The sequence below is a fragment of the Aptenodytes forsteri genome, unplaced genomic scaffold (genome assembly GCF_000699145.1).
Source record: "Aptenodytes forsteri isolate BGI_AS27 unplaced genomic scaffold, ASM69914v1 Scaffold137, whole genome shotgun sequence".
NCBI lineage: Eukaryota > Metazoa > Chordata > Aves > Sphenisciformes > Spheniscidae > Aptenodytes > Aptenodytes forsteri.
Genome location: NW_008796221.1, coordinates 5860693 through 5878679, shown reverse-complemented (window position 1 = coordinate 5878679; position 17987 = coordinate 5860693). Strand labels below are relative to the sequence as shown.

The 17987-nt window shown below is 39.4% G+C and overlaps 1 protein-coding gene across 1 annotated transcript in view; it reads right to left on the bottom strand.

Annotated features, from left to right (window-relative positions):
• The window catches only part of CCDC146 (coiled-coil domain containing 146), an 86567-nt gene that overhangs the window by 4522 nt on the left and 64058 nt on the right, over positions 1 to 17987 (bottom strand). The window contains exons 11-17 of the mRNA XM_019474579.1: positions 14941 to 15036; positions 13544 to 13714; positions 12114 to 12202; positions 11830 to 11994; positions 9164 to 9388; positions 8316 to 8544; positions 1146 to 1274 (exon numbers count right to left, since the gene is read on the bottom strand). Coding sequence (XP_019330124.1) covers positions 1146 to 1274; positions 8316 to 8544; positions 9164 to 9388; positions 11830 to 11994; positions 12114 to 12202; positions 13544 to 13714; positions 14941 to 15036 — 1104 coding nt within the window. The remainder of the gene's footprint in view (positions 1 to 1145; positions 1275 to 8315; positions 8545 to 9163; positions 9389 to 11829; positions 11995 to 12113; positions 12203 to 13543; positions 13715 to 14940; positions 15037 to 17987) is intronic.

The window sequence follows — 17987 nt, the reverse complement described above, 5'->3', positions numbered from 1 at the left end:
AAAAAAAAGAAAGTATGGGCTCCAAAGACTAAAAAAGAGAGTACTGTGCAACTAAAAGGACTTTAAAATCATAAGGAGATTGAAAGAGAACATTTAAACTTCTCTCACGACTCCAAGAAACCCGGCTTTTTAATGTGTGGGTTGGTAATAGGGGGCTGTATTGTAGCCTGCTTGGCTAGGCAGAGTTCCCTTTTGTCAAGGAATATGGGACAGTAAAGCAAAAAGCTCAAGTAATTCAAGCAGAAGTGTTCATGGTAAATCCTTACAAACTGGATTTCAAAAGGAGGACTTAGGTGTGTATTGCTCCGAGCTCGCCAGTACCCTAATACCTTCACAGTCCTGCGTGAATCCTGCCCAAACATTAAATACAGCGGGAGGGAGTTTTGTGCCCCTATAAATGGGACAGACAAAAATATCATGGTTGCTCATTCCATTCCTTTACCTTCCCCACATATGCCATACAGGAGGTGCCCTGAAATTGGCTTTTATATTGGACCTCATGCTTCATTTTGAAGCCTCCTCTGGCAGTCACTGGCAGTGCTGCAGTCAGGCGTGCAGCTGCTTGGCTGCCTCTTCCATGAAGATCTGTTCTGTGGCTCCCTGTTCAGCACGGAAACAAAGCAGCAAAGCCAAAGCCTGAGAAGGATGTTTGCTTGATCCTATGTCACGTATGCAGACTTTGTTAAGAGGGTCGTGGGACTGCCTCCAGCTCACAGCCTGAGCATTGTGGTGGAACAGCTAATAGCCGGTTGCAGAAGAATGACAAGTTCGTTCGTTAGCGGTTTATTATTTTGCATTTCTTTCCCTCCGCTGCCTTTTCTGTGCCTTCCCGTAGTGAAGCAGGAGGGTCTGCATTGAAGTGCCAGCGATGCGAATGGACCAGCTAGCAGAGGATGCTGCAGAGCCAGGTGTACCGCACAGAGCCCGTGTTTTGCTCCTGCTCTCCAGGCTTTGCTGGAAGAAGTCAAAATGTCCCACATGCGGTTGTCCTGGAAAGCAGACACTGGGCTGGAGTTCCCATTAGCCAATCATAATTATTTTAATTCCTTTTACAGAAAGTTTATTTTAAAAATAAAAGATACCATTTGCTTTTTCTAAAAGAGGTCAATCATAGTGTGAGAGCTTGTGACGTGAGGTGATGTTACCTGCTCAATCTTTTTTAGCAGCTCGGGTGGAGATGGGTCCTTCCCTCCCAAGTCTCGCTTTCTACTCTCATTCGTGGGGTCAGCAAAGATTTCCTCCATCCATTTAATCCTGTCCTTGCACTGGGAATGCTAGCAAACAAAAAGCCACCATGGTTATTTTTTCAGACAAGAAGCCAAAGGCCCCGTTATTACTACATGACCAGAGATGGAAGGTCTCAGTGTGTCTGATTTACACCAGGAGAACTGCACTAAAGCGGCTGGGGTGGCTGCACTGCCAACTCCTGGGCTTGGAAGCAAGACTCCAGCCTTGCTGGGAGACGTTTGGGATGCTCGGGCGGTGTAGGACTAAACAAAACGATACTGGTCAAAGGCTGGGAAACATTTCTGTACGAAACCAGAGGTGGATGTCTGTCATTCTCCTGTCCTATTGCTAATGAATGGGAATTTGAAAAAACAGTAGATGGTGTCACAGAAAGTCATCCCTATAATGCATAAATACAAATCAGCTTCATCTTATTAGTGGTTTAACTGTCTTGAATGCTTGTTCCCTTGACTCCTTCTCCACATGCAACACAACCACCTGAAATTGTGTATATATAATGCTGCCACATGGAAGAGGCTTTTTCTCTGAGCCACCAGGTACCACGACAAGAGCCCTGGAGCGGAGGATGATTTTCATCACGTTTGGTAAGTCAGAAAAAGGCTGTCCTAGGGGCTGATACCCTCTTCAGCATCTGCTGGTGGGCTGGATGAAAAGCCTCAGATGGTTCGTACAAAATCATGTCCTTTGGGCCATAACGGGGTGGGCTCAGGGCCACCCTCCACAGCTGCTGTTAGCCGGCGGGGGGATGGAGCACAGCCGCTGGGGCTGGGCAGCGAGCTGAGACCCGCCACAGCTACGGCTCCATCCTGAGGAGGGAGAGGAGCACCGGGAAAGGTGGGAGCCCCTACTGGCGCCTGATTCCTTCCCCCCTCCCCAGGTCTCTGCAGCCCGGCTGAGCTGGCACCTCCAGTGGTGGAGGCGGCTGCGTGGGGGCAGTGGGGGGTGCCTGGGGCTCCTCTGGGACTTGGCAGCAGCACGTCCCTGCCTAACTCACCCCCCGAGTTTGATCCCGCAGACTTAGTGCTAACAGACAAGGTTTCCTTGTGCTGGGGGGAGAGGGTTAATGCAAAGGATTATGAGCCATTTTTAATTTTTTTTTTAAGGAGACAAGAGTGTGACAGTTGCAGGATGGAAGCAAACCCTGCTGTCTGCCAGAAATTGAGTCCCACCTCCTGCTTTGTCCTCAGGCTACTTTTTTTATCCTCAGGAATACACCAAACGTTTGAGGTGGGAGGTCTTCCTTTATTTCCTACAATCTTCTGTTTGACCCAGAGGGTCCATTTAGGGATGTAGGAAGGATGCAAGTGCCTGACAGTTTGCTTGCAAGGTAAATCTGAAAGTCCTTCTTCCCGCTGGTTAGCACTAAAGGTCTCATCCCTATAGGCATCTAAGTTTCCTACGTTCTGTGCATGTGTCCTGAAGTGACTCAGTGGTGACACGGAGCAATGTGGTACTCTGGGGACCTATAGAGGCAGGTGTTCCCTGACCCTTCCGATGTGAGACCTTCCCATGCAATAACGCTTCCCAGAATACACTAGATGGACACCCATGCTTTGCATAAATACTCACTGAAGGAGTGACTGGGACCATTTCTTCATGTTTGGACTTGCAAGACTGACAGTGGTGGGGTTTTGTGCTTTGTTATGCACCTGGCCATCCATCAGCACATAGTCACTCCAACCTTCATCTATTAGCACTGACATGACATAACCCAAGTAAGTTGCTATAAATGCTAACCATCAATTGCAGGTGATGCTATCATTAAGGAAGTAAGTGGTCACTGGCTCTTAAAGTTATGAACAGCCAGCAAAAAGACAAAGTAAATATTTAGATGTTGCTACAGGGATGGGGTTTGTTCACTGGAAGTTAACAAGTCATGTTTAACTGGAAAAGAGAAAACTGACAGATCTTCTCAGGTGATAATGGAACATTACCAGAACACTTGTCTTAAATACTTCTTTTTCTGGTGAAAAAGCATCATGCAGCTCTTTCTTTCACACTTTGGCTGAGAACAGGCAAAGTAAAAACCCTAAATAACTGTAATGAACAATTTCCTTGTCAAATCATGATTCGGTTTAAAATGAATGCCATTCAGTGTGTAACTAGTTTCAGGGGTGCTGAGAGCTTTATTTATTTTAATTATAAACAACAAAAACTCAAGCCAAATAATACACAGAGCGGAAGAACGTAAGAGCAGGACCAGCACAAACAACAGGATGCAGCTATGCTTCCAGTAATGTTTCATAATCTGGGGCCAAATATTTTAACCACTAACTCAGGTGAAAATGCCTTGTTGGAGGCAGTGGTACCTTAATGAGATTAGGGACAGCTCACCAAGTAAAATTTTGCAGGACTGAATTGTTACTTTAGAGAAGAAGGACTTGCAGAAAAAACACTGTCCAAACCCGAAAAAAAAAAATCCATTAAAAGTTTCATGTTAAATACTATAGGCATCTTTATTTTCTCCTAATTTGCAGTGTTTATCTGAGTTCTAAGAGATTCTAAGTCTTAAAGCCAAAAAAGACCCTTCTTTCTTGGAGTGGATTTGATACAGGGGATAGGAGGAGGCTCTGCAAGAGAGGCTGTTCTACGTTTGATTGTAAACAGTCAGGAGGAGGTGTTGAAGGACGAACAGCCGAGAGGGAACACATGCCTAGATAAAGGGACCAGTCTGAAGAAGTGGAGGTCTGCTGCTTATTTTACAAATTTCAGAGAAGGTAGGTGAGGTACGTAGAGCACTAGAAAAAGGCAAATATCATACCTATTTTTAAAAAGGGGGGGGAAAGGAGCTATGGAACTATAGATAACTTATCTTCACTTCCCGAAGAATAAATCTGGAACAAATGATTAAGCTTTCTTTGTAGGTAGCTAGAAAAGAAAAAGGGTATGAATAACAGCCAACACCGGTGTGTTGAGTGATGGCAAGCTAGCCCAATTTCCTACTATGATAATTTAACATTTGTGCGGTTGACAAATAGTAGGTATCATACATATTGATTTTTACATGGCTTTGCTATTGTTTCATATGACATTCTCATAAACAAGCTAAGGAAACAGAGTCTTCACAAAAATATAAGGTAAGTACTACATCAGTAGAATGAGGTTAAGCTCAGAGAGACTGCAAATACTTTTTGGAGGAGAAGATTCAAGTTCAAAATTACCTTGATCTGAAAAAAGGTCTGAACAAAAGAGGTAATATTAAATAACAAATGCAAGGTGCTACATGTAGGCAGGAAAAATTACCTGTACAAATACAGAATAAAGGTCAACTGATTAGATACCCTTTCTCTAAAAAAGGGTCTGGTTGTTACATACATTTGCATGAAGATGAATCAATATGTCATGTTGCAAGAAAGGCTACCGTCGTACGGGGACACATAAGCAGGAATGTAACCTGCAAGAAGCCTGAAAGAATCCTTTCACTCTCAGCCAGTGATATTAGGCACTGCACCTTGAGAAAAATAAAGACCAAGTTGCCAAAAATAAAAGAAATGCAAAAAAAGAATGATCTAAGAAAAATCTGTAAGGGCTGAATGAAGGAACAGGGTTGTGTAGCCTAGCAAAAGGATGGGAGAGGAACATGATTCACTGTCTTCCAGTAGCATGAAATGTTGTTGCAGGGAGCAAGAGAATGATCTGTTTGTCATGTCCCTGGTGGACAGAATACCAATCAATAGGCTTACGCTGCAGCAAGAAATATCCAGACTAACGGTTAAGAAGAACCTTTCCACTGTTAAGGAAGCACTGGGATAGCTCGCTGGGGAAACTGGAGTTTCCCAGTGGCGGTTTGAAAGCACAGCTTAGCCCGCTCAGGAATGACAGGCAGTCCTATGCCGGAGTAGGAGCAGGACTGCCTGGATAAACTCTTTACCTCTCTACTAGCCCCATTTTTCTATGACTGTGATGATGTAGTCTGGAGACTTTATTGGGGTTATATTAAAAGCTGGATAAATGTTGATGCCAAATGCCTCAATGAAACTGTCGGTCCCTGTTACGTTAGTTGAACTCTGAGGCATGAAAGTCTTGACATCTACAGCGTCTTGACAGCTCAGCAGGTCTACATGTTGGACTAATTAATGATTAATGCGAAGTATTTCTCATTGATGCATGAAGGCAGATTAGTTTTCACGGGTCATTTCAGTCAGCGGAACAGTCCCTTGATGTGCAGTCCCAATTAAAAGTTACATAGTTTTATGCCCAGGGAAAACCACCTTAGAATCTCTCTTAGGTATTTTTTGTGTCAGATAAAGGAAGTACAGGAGTATAGGAGACCCAGGTGAAATTTTTGTTCTTCCTGAATTGGCACAGAGCCCTGACCTGTGCTTTTCCTCTTCCCAATGGCTACCACAGCCACCGAGATACAGGGTCAGTTTCTGCAGCCTATTGAATACAATGTACTCATTCATCCATCTATTCCAAGAGTATATCTCTAACAGAAATGGATATCCCATCTCAGAACAGCTGATTTGGTGATGATTAAAGCATCTGTTGAGAATATGCGAGACTTACGTTCAAACAGTGTCTCTAAAAAAGTCAAAAGATCTCAGTCAAATGCAAACAAACAACAAATACTGAAACTTTTTCTATTTTGTGAGACTGGATCTTGTTTTCCTTTCAGATTTCTCTCTCTATATTTCAAGTATAACCAATGACGGATATCTGTTGTTGGAAAATCAGTCAGCATTCAATACTAGAAAGTTTAATTCACCTGTGGAGGGAGAAAATGGAAAAAAGTTCTGGGGTAATGGGAAGGTTGGGAAATGCAGGAGAGGAGGAAAATAGTACAGGTAAGAATAAGATGACAAAGTCTGAAAAATACCCAAGACTTAAGGAGACAGGAAGGGTAGGAAAAAGGGAAGAATAAAATTTAAGAGGTCTGGGTACAGGATTCAGCCTGCCTAATTCAAGTGGTCTAAACTGTATTTCAAATGTAGGAGCCTTTTGAAGCATCCTTCTCACATGATTCAAATCGATAGGGAGAGGTAGGTGCCTTGAGGATAAAGACCTCCAAGAGGAATATTGTGCTCCCTAAGTAGGGTTATCAGCATCTCCCTCTGGAGGCAAAGGCACCCAACTCTTTCCACCCAACAAGAGACCTTGTTCACTTACCTGAATAATTTGTTCTGTGGGCTCCTAACACAAAGTTAAGGTTAGGCACGCTGGCTCCTATACAAGGTCGCAACAGAATGAAGAAATAAAAACTAAGAGGAGAACTCAGAAACGAGATTTACGGTCTCCATTATAGGAGGTCTAAGGGCCTCTGACAGAAATCAGGGTTTCAGTGTCCTGTGGTGCACTGATCCTCTCTCTGAACGTTTATAATTATCTAAATTGAAAGATAGACAAATGGTAGTTGAAAGGGAGCTCCCGTTACCACCTCTTCAGATTTCAGCTTGGTGTCAGAGGTTGGTTTCATAGACAACACAAGTGATTTAGATCTGTATTCACCACATCAAGTCAAAGGCTTGTGCGAATGATCATTACCGTAAGATCCTTTGCACATCATAACTGAACAGATGCCGAGTCAGATTTCAACATGGGGCCAAATCTGTAATGGGTACAGGAATTAGCATTCTGAATTTGGCACCAACACCAGAATTCAGACTCAGGCTTATGGCTTTTATTTAAATCATGGAGATAAAACCAAACAATTTGAAACTGTTTCTCACTAGACATAATGGCTATTGGTGGTGGGAGGAAGAGTATTAATGCTAGAATGGTTGAGCATAAGGAGATGGCTGGGTTAATGGCCAGTTTGAACTACGTAACATTCAGTACCCACAGTATCTAGTTACATTTTAAAGGCTGGTAACTGGTTATTTGCCATTGTTCCCTGGAAAATCTCTGACTTGGGAACATCTATTAAGACTACTCCATCTGTAATATCGCACCACTCTCTATTTCCCTACTTTTTATGTCAATATTGCAAAAAGATTTAAAGCACCTGTAACAATAGCCTCCCTTTAATGGTGACTTCAGGTTTCACATGAACCATCATAACAAAGGAGAAAGTTTTAGGAATGCAGAACAGAAAAATCAAAGTTTCATGATTGACTGTCAGTTCACAAAAATCATCTGCATTTTGTTACTGTATTTGACTCAGCGACTCTCAGTCTCATTCTAAATCTTACCTGAAAACATCTCTTTTTTTTTTTTTCTTCAGTCTATCATCTTTTTTTCATACTCCCTTCATTCATCGTTTAAATATGTAACGGCAGTGTAAAGTTCTTCAGGGTACAATTTGCATAAGGTATTGTACAACATTTTATTCTTTTAGCAGAGCATACAATTTCTTTAAAAGACCAGAAGTAACAGAAAAGTGCAAGCACTATTTAACAGTGAGTCGCAGCTCCCATCGACGCAATTACAAATGGCAATGGTACACCCTAATTTATGATTTTGTGCAGACACTAACAGAATATGTATGGAAAAAATTACCATCTGGGGATAAGGTCAAAAGTAAATGAGCCATTTCAGAAAGCAAGGAAAGAATGTCCCAAACAATGATGAACACTGCAGTATGTTAGTTGTTTAATGTCATGTTGTAACTAGAACTAAAACTTACACTGTTTTTGTGTAGAAGAAAATATATGTGGATTCTATCATTGTAGGCAGCAGAGTTTCCAGAGTAGGCTCAGGGTCAAGTGTGAATTGAGTTATTATTTTAGAAATTTGAAGAGCTAAGTATATCTCCCGCTCCTCCAGCTACCCCCATCAATACAGTTTTAACAAATTTTATCTACACTCCCATTTTTTCCCCATGACTCTCATTCTCCAGCTTAGTCATACTGACATTTCAGGCTGTGGGGAGGGTTAGCTGAGATTCCATACCCAGGAAGCATTTGGCATGTGCATAACAAAATGTATCAGCCAGTTACACAAAAGCATAGAAACTCACACATCTGAAGTTACAAACATGCATCAGTGCTTTGCTAGACAGGTGTATTACCGAACTTTCTGTTTCAATAAGCCTTGTACATCAAGACATTTTTTTGGTCTATGAAATTACCCTAAGTTTTAAAATACAGAAAAATACAAACCAAAAAAAGGCTTTCTTTCCCACCAACCTGTATCTGAAGTACCACCAGATGTGCATCCAGGGCATTCTTCACCGGGAGTGCTTTGAACCACAATTTAATCTGTCTCTTTTTCTCAGCTACCTTCAGCTTCAGAAATCTGATCTTTTCATCCATAACTTGCATCTCAATATCTCCATTTCTACATAACATCTCTTGCAAGTTTATTTTTTCATATAAAATGCATAGTTCTTCTTCTCGATTTCTGAGCAGAAGACCACTGCAATAAGCCCAAAATGAAAAAGTAAAATTTAAAAAAATTTGACTCATATTCAATGTATTCCATTCAAGAACATAACCGGCAACCTTGAAAGATAGTAATAATCTGGGAAAATGTACCAAGGATTCACAAATATTATTTTAATATCATGACAACATTTTAAACAGGTAACAAAATAATTACAATGTGAAAATCAGAGAACAAACAATTGCAAAGGCTGATCTAGTCTCTCATATAATTTTAAAAGCTCTTCTGGCCTTCCACAGCATTCTTTTAAAAATGGATTAACATGATCAGGGAGCCTTACATCTTCTGCATTTTTATACCTTATCTGCGCACAAAGCACAAACAGGGCAGGAGGCTACAAGCTCTCAAGGCGTTCGATCTGCCATATTTTTTAATACTAGTTCTGAAGAATGAACGTCTTCTCCAATGGAGAAAAAACATCTGCGTAATGCAAAGCAGCCCCGACATTGCAGTGAGGCAGACTGTTTAGTGAAACATTGTAGTGAGGCAGTCTTTTAGTATTCCTAATTTGGAGGGCTCAAAAGTTGAAAAATATTGTTGATTCATGAATGCCAAAATTAAACACTATATTACATCAAATTTACATGTATACCTCTCATTTTGTTGCTGAATAGCCCTTTCATATTTTTTGCGTAGCTGCACAATTTCCTCTTCAATGCGGGTGACCGTATTGGCAAGCCTCTCAAGATCCAGACACCGTTGCTTTTTCTTTTCTTTCATCTCATGCATGATTTGTACAATTTTGCAATAATCACTTTTGAGACTGTCTGTAATTGCTACATTATTTGTATTCTTCAGATGTTGTTTCTGCAATTTTCTTTAACATAACAGAAAAGTAGGAAAGTTTTTAGTCCTTTCAGTTTGAAAGCAATTTCAGCAACTAAAAGCAGAGCTTAAACTAATTCCTCAAATACACAAAGGATCTTCTATGTCACTCTGCTTCACAGAAGCATTACAAGAAGTAGAAAGACTCCCTGAGAACAGCTTCTCTCTGCAAGCTCTTTCCAGCTTGAAGAGAACTGGATTATGGCCCAAAAAAAATGCTATAAACGGAGCACTGCACTACAGCTCTTTTCTTCTCCACTGGGTAGCCCAAGGGGACATAAGAAATAAAGTTCAAGAGCAGAAGTGTAAACTGTGATGCAAAGTCTTAATGTGTAGAAATCCTGCCCTCCTATTTGAAGAGTGGTATTTAAATAATTTTGTGGTTGCGATTCAAAGGTCTCCAAGTTTATTGTTTATAAAACAATGTATCACAACGTTCACACAAGAAAGAAAATTATCAAGTTTCCCTGTTTGACAGATGAGAAAAAAAAAATCACAATGAAAGGTTAGTGACAAGATCACATTATAGACCCATAAAAATGAAGAACAGAACTCATTATTTCCAGCGACCTTGCTGCCACTAGATGATGGTCCCTCACTTAAAATACAGCTTCTTGTTGCCACACGGATCATTCATTTGCTCATGACATGGAACTTAGAGTTACTGCATCCGATTGTGGTAAGTATCACTTCTGATCAAGGATCACTACTTTATCTACACTGGGGAGATATTCATACAAAAACATACAAAAGAAGTAGTGAAAGGAGAAGCATAGTCTCCTGTTAAAATACAGAACTGCAGATGAAATATCCTGCCTCCCCTCGTAGGCTCCATCATTGCATTGCTGAATTACTCTGTATAAAGCGGTGAGCTTCTTTCTGGTTCATTTCCCCCATCTGTGTAACACTTTCCAGTTCCACAGGGTATTACTGAATTGAATTAAACTTCTGTAAAGCAAGTTTCAGACTGAAAGCATGACAGTATTGCAGAAATGCAATGTGTTATTAAACGTTTTCTGGAAAAACTTTCTCTTCTTTGGACTGATACTCTGTCCTCCAAATTGTGTAGGTTGCAGTTAAGTCAGTGATACTATGATACTAAAGTCAACTACTGGGATTAAAAATATTTTCCATAGGCAAGAGAATTACTGATAATTCAGTACCTCTTGCTAGTTTTCAATCTAGGTTTGCACAGATCAAAATACCTGTTGGATCTTTACTGGAGTAGGGTCATCTACAATAATTAGATATTTCTGCTATCTAGACAATGTATAACCAACCATAATAATTAGATATTTCTGCTATCTAGACAACGTATAACCAACCATCTTAGCCTTTTTCCCCGCCTCCTTTCACTACTAATAGGGAAGGCCTCAAAAATTTTAGCACAAAATGTCAGCTTGTGCATCTTGACAAAATCACTTAAATCACTGAAGTTCCACTTCTTTTCTAGGTACCTCCAGCATGACTTTGAAATCAAGCTACTCAGAGATTCACAATGTACTTTGAGTGAATGTATCCTGAATGCATTCTTTGGCCTGGTCGTGCAATTTTTTGGCACTGAAAAAAAAGTTTTTGGAAAATCAAATTACTTTTAAACTACTGAGTTTGGGCTGTGCTGTTTTGCATACACAGTTAACTATTCAGTAGCTTCCTACTTTCCCAGTTACCGATTTCAGAGATGTTGTTCTGTCTATATTGCAGAATATCATCACTAGGCTGACAAAAAGATGGCAAGAAGACATCTCCACTAAATAATGGTCTAGGAAAAAATAGTCACATGCACCCACTGTCTGCCTCATCCTCTTTGTTGTGACTGTAACCTTTCATTTGACTAGGATCGCCTGGAAATTGAAACCATGTTTTGTTTATCTGAAATAAACGTTATCCAATAAACTTCAATTTGATTTTGAAGCAAGAAACCCAGTTTGTTCTAATTTAATAATTAGACAGCCGCATTACTAGCTAGTGACTCATTTAATAGTACTATGCACCAGTCTATTATGGAATCACATATGTATCGGACCTTTTTGTCTAAAGATAAGCAAGTGTGAGTACATCAGTGTTGTTCATATTGAGTGAAATAGCATGATAATGCAGATACTAGAGGCTCCAGAACTGTGAAACAAAGGAAATGCAATGACAATTTATCCCTTCAAAGGACAGGAAAGTGAGAGAATAGCCAGACAAACTTCAAAAAAGCTTTGTGCCATGCAGTGATGCTCAAGCTAATTGTGAAGTGTTAGGGTGAGGAGAAATTGGAGCAGATTATGTACGGGTGTTGCTAAATGTCTTTGAATCAGGTTTTAAAAATCAGGATAATAACTATCAAGGATGATATAGGCATAGCTGAAGTTGGACTAGATTATCTCTTAAGATTCTTTCTAATCTTACATTTCTATAATTGTGATCTACAGCTTACTTAAAACTCACCTTTCCTTGGTTATAACAGTATTCCTTAACTTTTCTATTTCATTTCCTAGCAATTTCACCCGGTTTTTAATTTCACCTGCTTTCTGCTGAGCAGCGTGCACCAAATTTACACATTTATTCCTTTCATTTTGGATAACATCATACATTTTAGCAAATCCTTGGAGTCTGAAGAAATGACAAGTGTGAAAGAAATAATTATTATAATTTTATGCATACATTACTTGGATAAAAATTGCTTTAAAAGACATTTTTTAGCTAATGTATTGTTAGTATTATTTTCTTACTGTTTTTGGATTTCTCTTTTCCTCTTCTTATACTCTCTTATTTCAAGATCCTTTCTTTTTATTTCTTTAATAATATTTTGGAGTTGTATCTGAAATTTAAATAGAATTCATGAGCATTTTAGACACATCAAAGAAATATCTTCAAAGAAATGATTCAGAACAGCTATTCTTCTTAGACGAGGAAAAGACAGCAAGGCAAGATTATTCTAAGAACTTATTCTAATTATAATGAAATGCTTTTACTGTAACAACATTAAAGAACACAGTCTTTCTATGTATATTAAGCTTACAATGACTGTTATTAATGTAGATAATTTGATGCTGCATCTTAAAACGCTTGTTCCCTTGTAGCTGGAGTTCTACTGTTTCTATTAATCAGCCTCTCAGTTCCATCACTACCTAATTATTTGGCATATGCGCCACTGAAATTGTACCTTTTCAAATAAAATTTCTTTTTTATTCTTTTCTGGCTTTTAAGCAATCACTGATGCTTGAGTAGAATTTTGTTACAGCTCTGGACCTTTTGATTTCAGTTGTGTTCAGTCTTTAATAGCCTGTGTCATTACCCTTCAATGGACAGGCCTTTTCTCGCCTCCCACTGGTACCAGGAGGAGGAGATTGGTATTAAAAAAGCTGGTGGATGTTGGGTTGCAACTCTGGGCATGTGTGTGCGTTCATTACTTTGTACTGTTTATTTTTTTTGATCTGTTTATGGACTGATTTTTATTGAAGGTGCAAAGCCTGACATGTTTGTTTACTCTATTTTTATAGACAGACAAAGATCCTCAAAGTGCTAGAAGGGTAGCTTATATAATTTATTTGAATACAGACATACATTGTGGAAGCATAAAGTTAGTTCCCATATACAAATGCAGTAGTTAGTATGAACTGTGCAACATCACAGCACATATATGATATTATAATGCCAGCAAACTGCAGGCAGCAAACCCAATGAATAGTCCTAGTTTCTGCGACCGTAGGAAAAGTTTTCTTTCCATCTTTCTTCACATTAATATAACAATTTACACCTGGAAATGTGTCAGGAAAATAAAAATTGCTGCCTCTCCTTGGAGTGAGTAGCAGTTCCGTTTATCTTTTAATATCCATATATGTGTAAAATAAAACACATAGTTGTACTTCCAAGAATCTCAGTTGAGGCTATCTGCTTTTCTGCCTCTTTATTTCATAGGCTTGAAAGAAAATGTCCTTTCAAATAACTTGTTTCAATTGTGGCATGATATTTTAATACACTATTGCACTGCAGCATAAATTGCCAATAAAACAACACAGTATCGTGAGCTTCCTGTGCTGTGATGGAAGTAAAGTGGGAAATGAGAGTCCATAAGGCTCTCCTCACTAGTAATTTAATTTCTCCATATACCAGCTTTGACTTTAGAAGAGTCTTCCAATTAAATGAGATAATTTTTTACCTGGGTTTTCTGCACATCCCTAGATTTCTGTTCCCTCTCTTCAGCTTTGAGCCAAGTCAGATGTGCAAGTCTGGATAACTCATCTCTGCATTTTTCCTGCTCTTTGAAAAGCCGGCCTTCTTCAGCAATACATTCCTCTAACATGTGGCCATCCATACCTGACATCATTTCCTAAAGAAAATTAAATTCAATTCCTTATGCATCGATGCATCAGTGTTGGCAAACCCAAAGCTGGAAATACTTTGTGTTTATCTGCAAAGTATATATATATACATACTACATGGATTTTAAAAAAAATAAAATATTGCTTTAAAATACCAGCTGAAACAGCACGCACAATCCCTATAATAACATGTCAAAATATTTTATCACCTAGAAGCATTTCTGTTCCTCAGTCTAGTATGTCTTTCAGCTATTGCCCACTGGGCAGAATGGTTCCTTATGGCCACATAATCTTTAAATAACTTTATTGTCAGGTCTTGACATGTCCATTCTACACAATGGAAGACACTGAGCTTTCACATTAAGAGACCAAATTTAGATATTTAATGCAGAGCAAAGTATCTAGATGCCTAGAGTTGTTGGAGATTCAGTCAATACAGTCAGTGAACTCTAAAGAGCTATTTGTTTTACCCAGTGTAGGCTAACTTCTTTAGGAGGAGGTGAATGGATGGCTTCCTAGGCTCCACTGACTGCATGACTAGATTGTTACTGTCTACTGTGGCACATTAGATACATATCCCATACATAAGTAGTGACATGTAGATGCTGAATGTGTATGTATTCAAACACAAGCTGAATCCCACCTGATAATGCTACCAAATTCAAAGACAGCACAAAAAGAAAATGGATATAAGGGTAAGAAGACAAGGAGGTATGATCTTAAGAAGGTATGTCTGAAATATATTGCTGCTTCTAAAGTCATTTATGTAGTGGCAAGTACTAATACTCTCATAATTGAGACATCTGCATTTCAGCACTATAGATGGCTGTGCTGAGTACAGACAGACATCCACAAATGACAAAACCATGAAGATGACAAATTATAATATACAAATGCTGAATCGTCCTTGTTTCAACAAGACACTGTGCCATATCCAAAGGAAATTTATACCCATCATATTTCTAGCTGAAATGTAGTTAATGATACTCATAAAGACTTAATCTAGAAAGTAGATTTGCTTTCTGCCTTCCAATATGTGACCAGTAACACCAAAAACTGTTTTTTAAATGTGACAAACAAGTGGTCTTTAAAATTGCACAAATACTATCACGTTTTCTCACCAGAAAGCTGCAACTAGAAACTCCCATCATTTTTTCTTCAAACAGTCCCTTTATTCTCATGATTGAAAACCAACTGTTATAGTGAAAAAGTATGAGAAAGCAGAACTCAGCACCTGTTCAGCTAAACTTCTCTTGGTCATTTCAATTTCCTTCTGCAGTTCTCGTCGCCTGTTTAATAATACTCCATTACTTTTAGGGATGGCTTCTGCCTACAAAAATAAACCAAGCACAAGTAACGCAAACAAAAGATGTGAAAAATGTAAACTGCAGATAATCTGTTTGCAGTAGTTACACACATTAAGAAATGAATTTTCTGTCTTGTTACAACAGCTAGTCCAAGAGATCTTACTTGAGTAGACTTCCTCAGCAACATATCCAAGTTTATCAAATTTTTCTTTTAAGAATGTAACTATAAACACTAAACTTCACAAAGCCCAGTTTAAGTACTGAATTTATAAGGGTTATTTTTTTCAGCAACTAAACCGCCATTAAAAAAAATAATCACAAAGAGCGACTGTGCAAAGATGTCACCTTCTAAGTTCACAGAAGATTTTCTGAGTTAAATTCTGATCTTACTGAAGGAAGAAATAGATTTACCACTGATTTTAATAGGGTCAATATTTCACAGCTGTGTAGATTTGATATCATAGTTTTTGCTTTTAGTTATTAAAGTAAGATTTTTCCTCCTTAGGCTCTAGAAAGTCAAAACTAACAACACAGTTATGTATTATTTTTTCTTGTACATTATGGGAAAATTTGTTTATTCAGTCAGATTTTAAAATGAAGTGTGTGAAGGAAGACACATTAGAAACTACTTTCTGATTAAAATATATCTGAACAAACCCACTACAACTACTTGCGTGATATAACTCATAAGGCAAAAGGTTGTATTGGCCTCACAGTGACTAACTTCACTTAAAAATTCTTTACGGTTATAAGTAAGTAAGAAATAAATACAGCAGGCTAACCATGCAGGCATATGTTGCCTGTCCGTAATTGTAAATCTGCAATTCATACAGGTGGGGAAAAAATGACACTGAACGATACATCTGGAAGCTATTCAAAGGTAATACATGCAACCTCGTGGTATCTTTCTCAGATCTCAACCAGATGTTAGAGTTCAAAACACTATACCTCAACACAGATAATGAGATGTTTTGCACTTATGGTTTTCACTTCTGTGCTGGTTTTGGCTGGGATAGAGTGAATTTTCTTCATAGTAGCTAGTATGGGGCTATGTTTTGGATTTGTGCTAAACAGTGTTTTGATAATACAGGGATGTTTTCGTTATTGCTGAGCAGTGCTTACACACAGTCAAGGTCTTTTCCGCTTCTCATACCACCCCACCAGCGAGTAGGCTGGGGGTGCACAAGAAGTTGGGAGGAGACACAGCTGGGACAGCTGAACCCAGCTGACCAAAGGGATATTCCATACCATATGACATAATGCTCAGCATATAAAGCTGGGGGAAGAAAAAGAAGGGTGGTGATGTTCGAAGTGATGGTGTTTGTCTTCCCAAGTCACCGTTACGCGTGATGGAGCCCTGCTTTCCTGGAGATGGCTGAACACCTGCCTGCTGGTGGGAAGGCGTGAATGAATGCCTTGTTTTGCTTTGCTTGTGTGCGTGGCTTTTGCTTTACCTATTAAACTGTCTTTATCTCAACCCACGAGTTTTCTCACTTTTACTTTTCCGATTCTCTCCCCTGTCCCACTGGGCGGGTGGAGTGAGCGAGCAGCTGTGTGGTGCTTAGTTGCCAGCTGGGGTTGAACCATGACAACTTCTGTGATAATATTATAAAATTAGATGCTGTTTATTTGCATTAAGGGGAGGGGAAATAAGAGGCACAGTAAAGAGCAACCCTTGGAGTTACTTTGGTTTCAGCTGCCAACTCTGAGACAGATTTGGTTTGACTTAGATTTGCTAAAAGGCCAATAAAGCCTAGTCTAAGCAAGCTGCTTTCACTCTTCTAGAAGGAGCAAACATGGCCTTTCTGTGGAGCATACATTAGTTACCACTTCTGCTGTGTAAAAGGCTATAGTGGCTGTAAGCAGGCATTTCCACATTTTCAACATGGGATTCTAAAGGTGCCATCAAGTTCTTGAGTCTAAAAGTAAAAAGCTCATATAAACATCTCTAATCCATTAAGGACTTTTGTTCACATAAGACATGACTAAACTTAGGCACTTTTGGCTGTCTCTGTGGTGGCCTGACCGAAGAGAAGGCATGCATGGAGAGGAACAGCAGTTCTGCTCTGGGCTGGTGATAGCAGGAGCGGCCAGTTCTCTTTCACACAGAATGTCGGCGTTTAGCAATAGCTGACCTTTCACAATTTACAAGGAGAAAAACAGATTTGAAGGAAGTGTTCCTGTAATTTCCCTATTCTACAAACCAGTATTCTGCACTTAGCACATGATTTAAAGTAAGAGAAATTTGGGGAAGCACACTGATGTACTGCTGCTTCTGCAACCACATTTTTATACTAGCAATTAATTCTTGTGATTTTTTTTTTTCACTTGGAATCACACTGAATAAATATGAATCTGGCTTTTTAAGTAGTTAGAGGAACTTTAACTACTTAAAATATTTTAACTCTTCTTAGGTGTGCTCCTAAGACTTCCAAATTAAAATAGTCTCAAGGCAGCAAAAGCCAAGCAGAATCAAGCTTGCCACTCTAGTCTTTTGTACTCCAGTACTGCATTTGAACTGACCATGCTGCAGAGGAGTGGTGATTTCACATTTGCTCTTCTAAAAGAGCCAAGAAAGGAATCAGAGAAAATGCAGAGTATGGGAGGATGGGCTAAACCAACTATATTGCCATGGCCTGTTTGCGTTAGGGTAGCACCCTGCAACTTCTGGAGTAAAATACTGCGTAGAGTTTCACTTCTATCTCTGCTGGCATTCCCTTTCCCCCACGCCTCACAATGGTGCTACTTGCAAGACACATACAAACCTATAGGATAATCTAGCGTTAGCACTGAGGGAACCCTTTGCAGTGCAACTTAACCTTTAAGGGTCTTATTACAGGTCTATTGCCCTTTCACACAGTGTAAAGGGGTTGGGTTGGGTTGGATTTGGATCTCACCCAAGACAGTGAACTCTAACCACAGCTGTCGGTGAGTTATGGCATTTGATTTTAGCATTTTATGTTTTTGAACTATT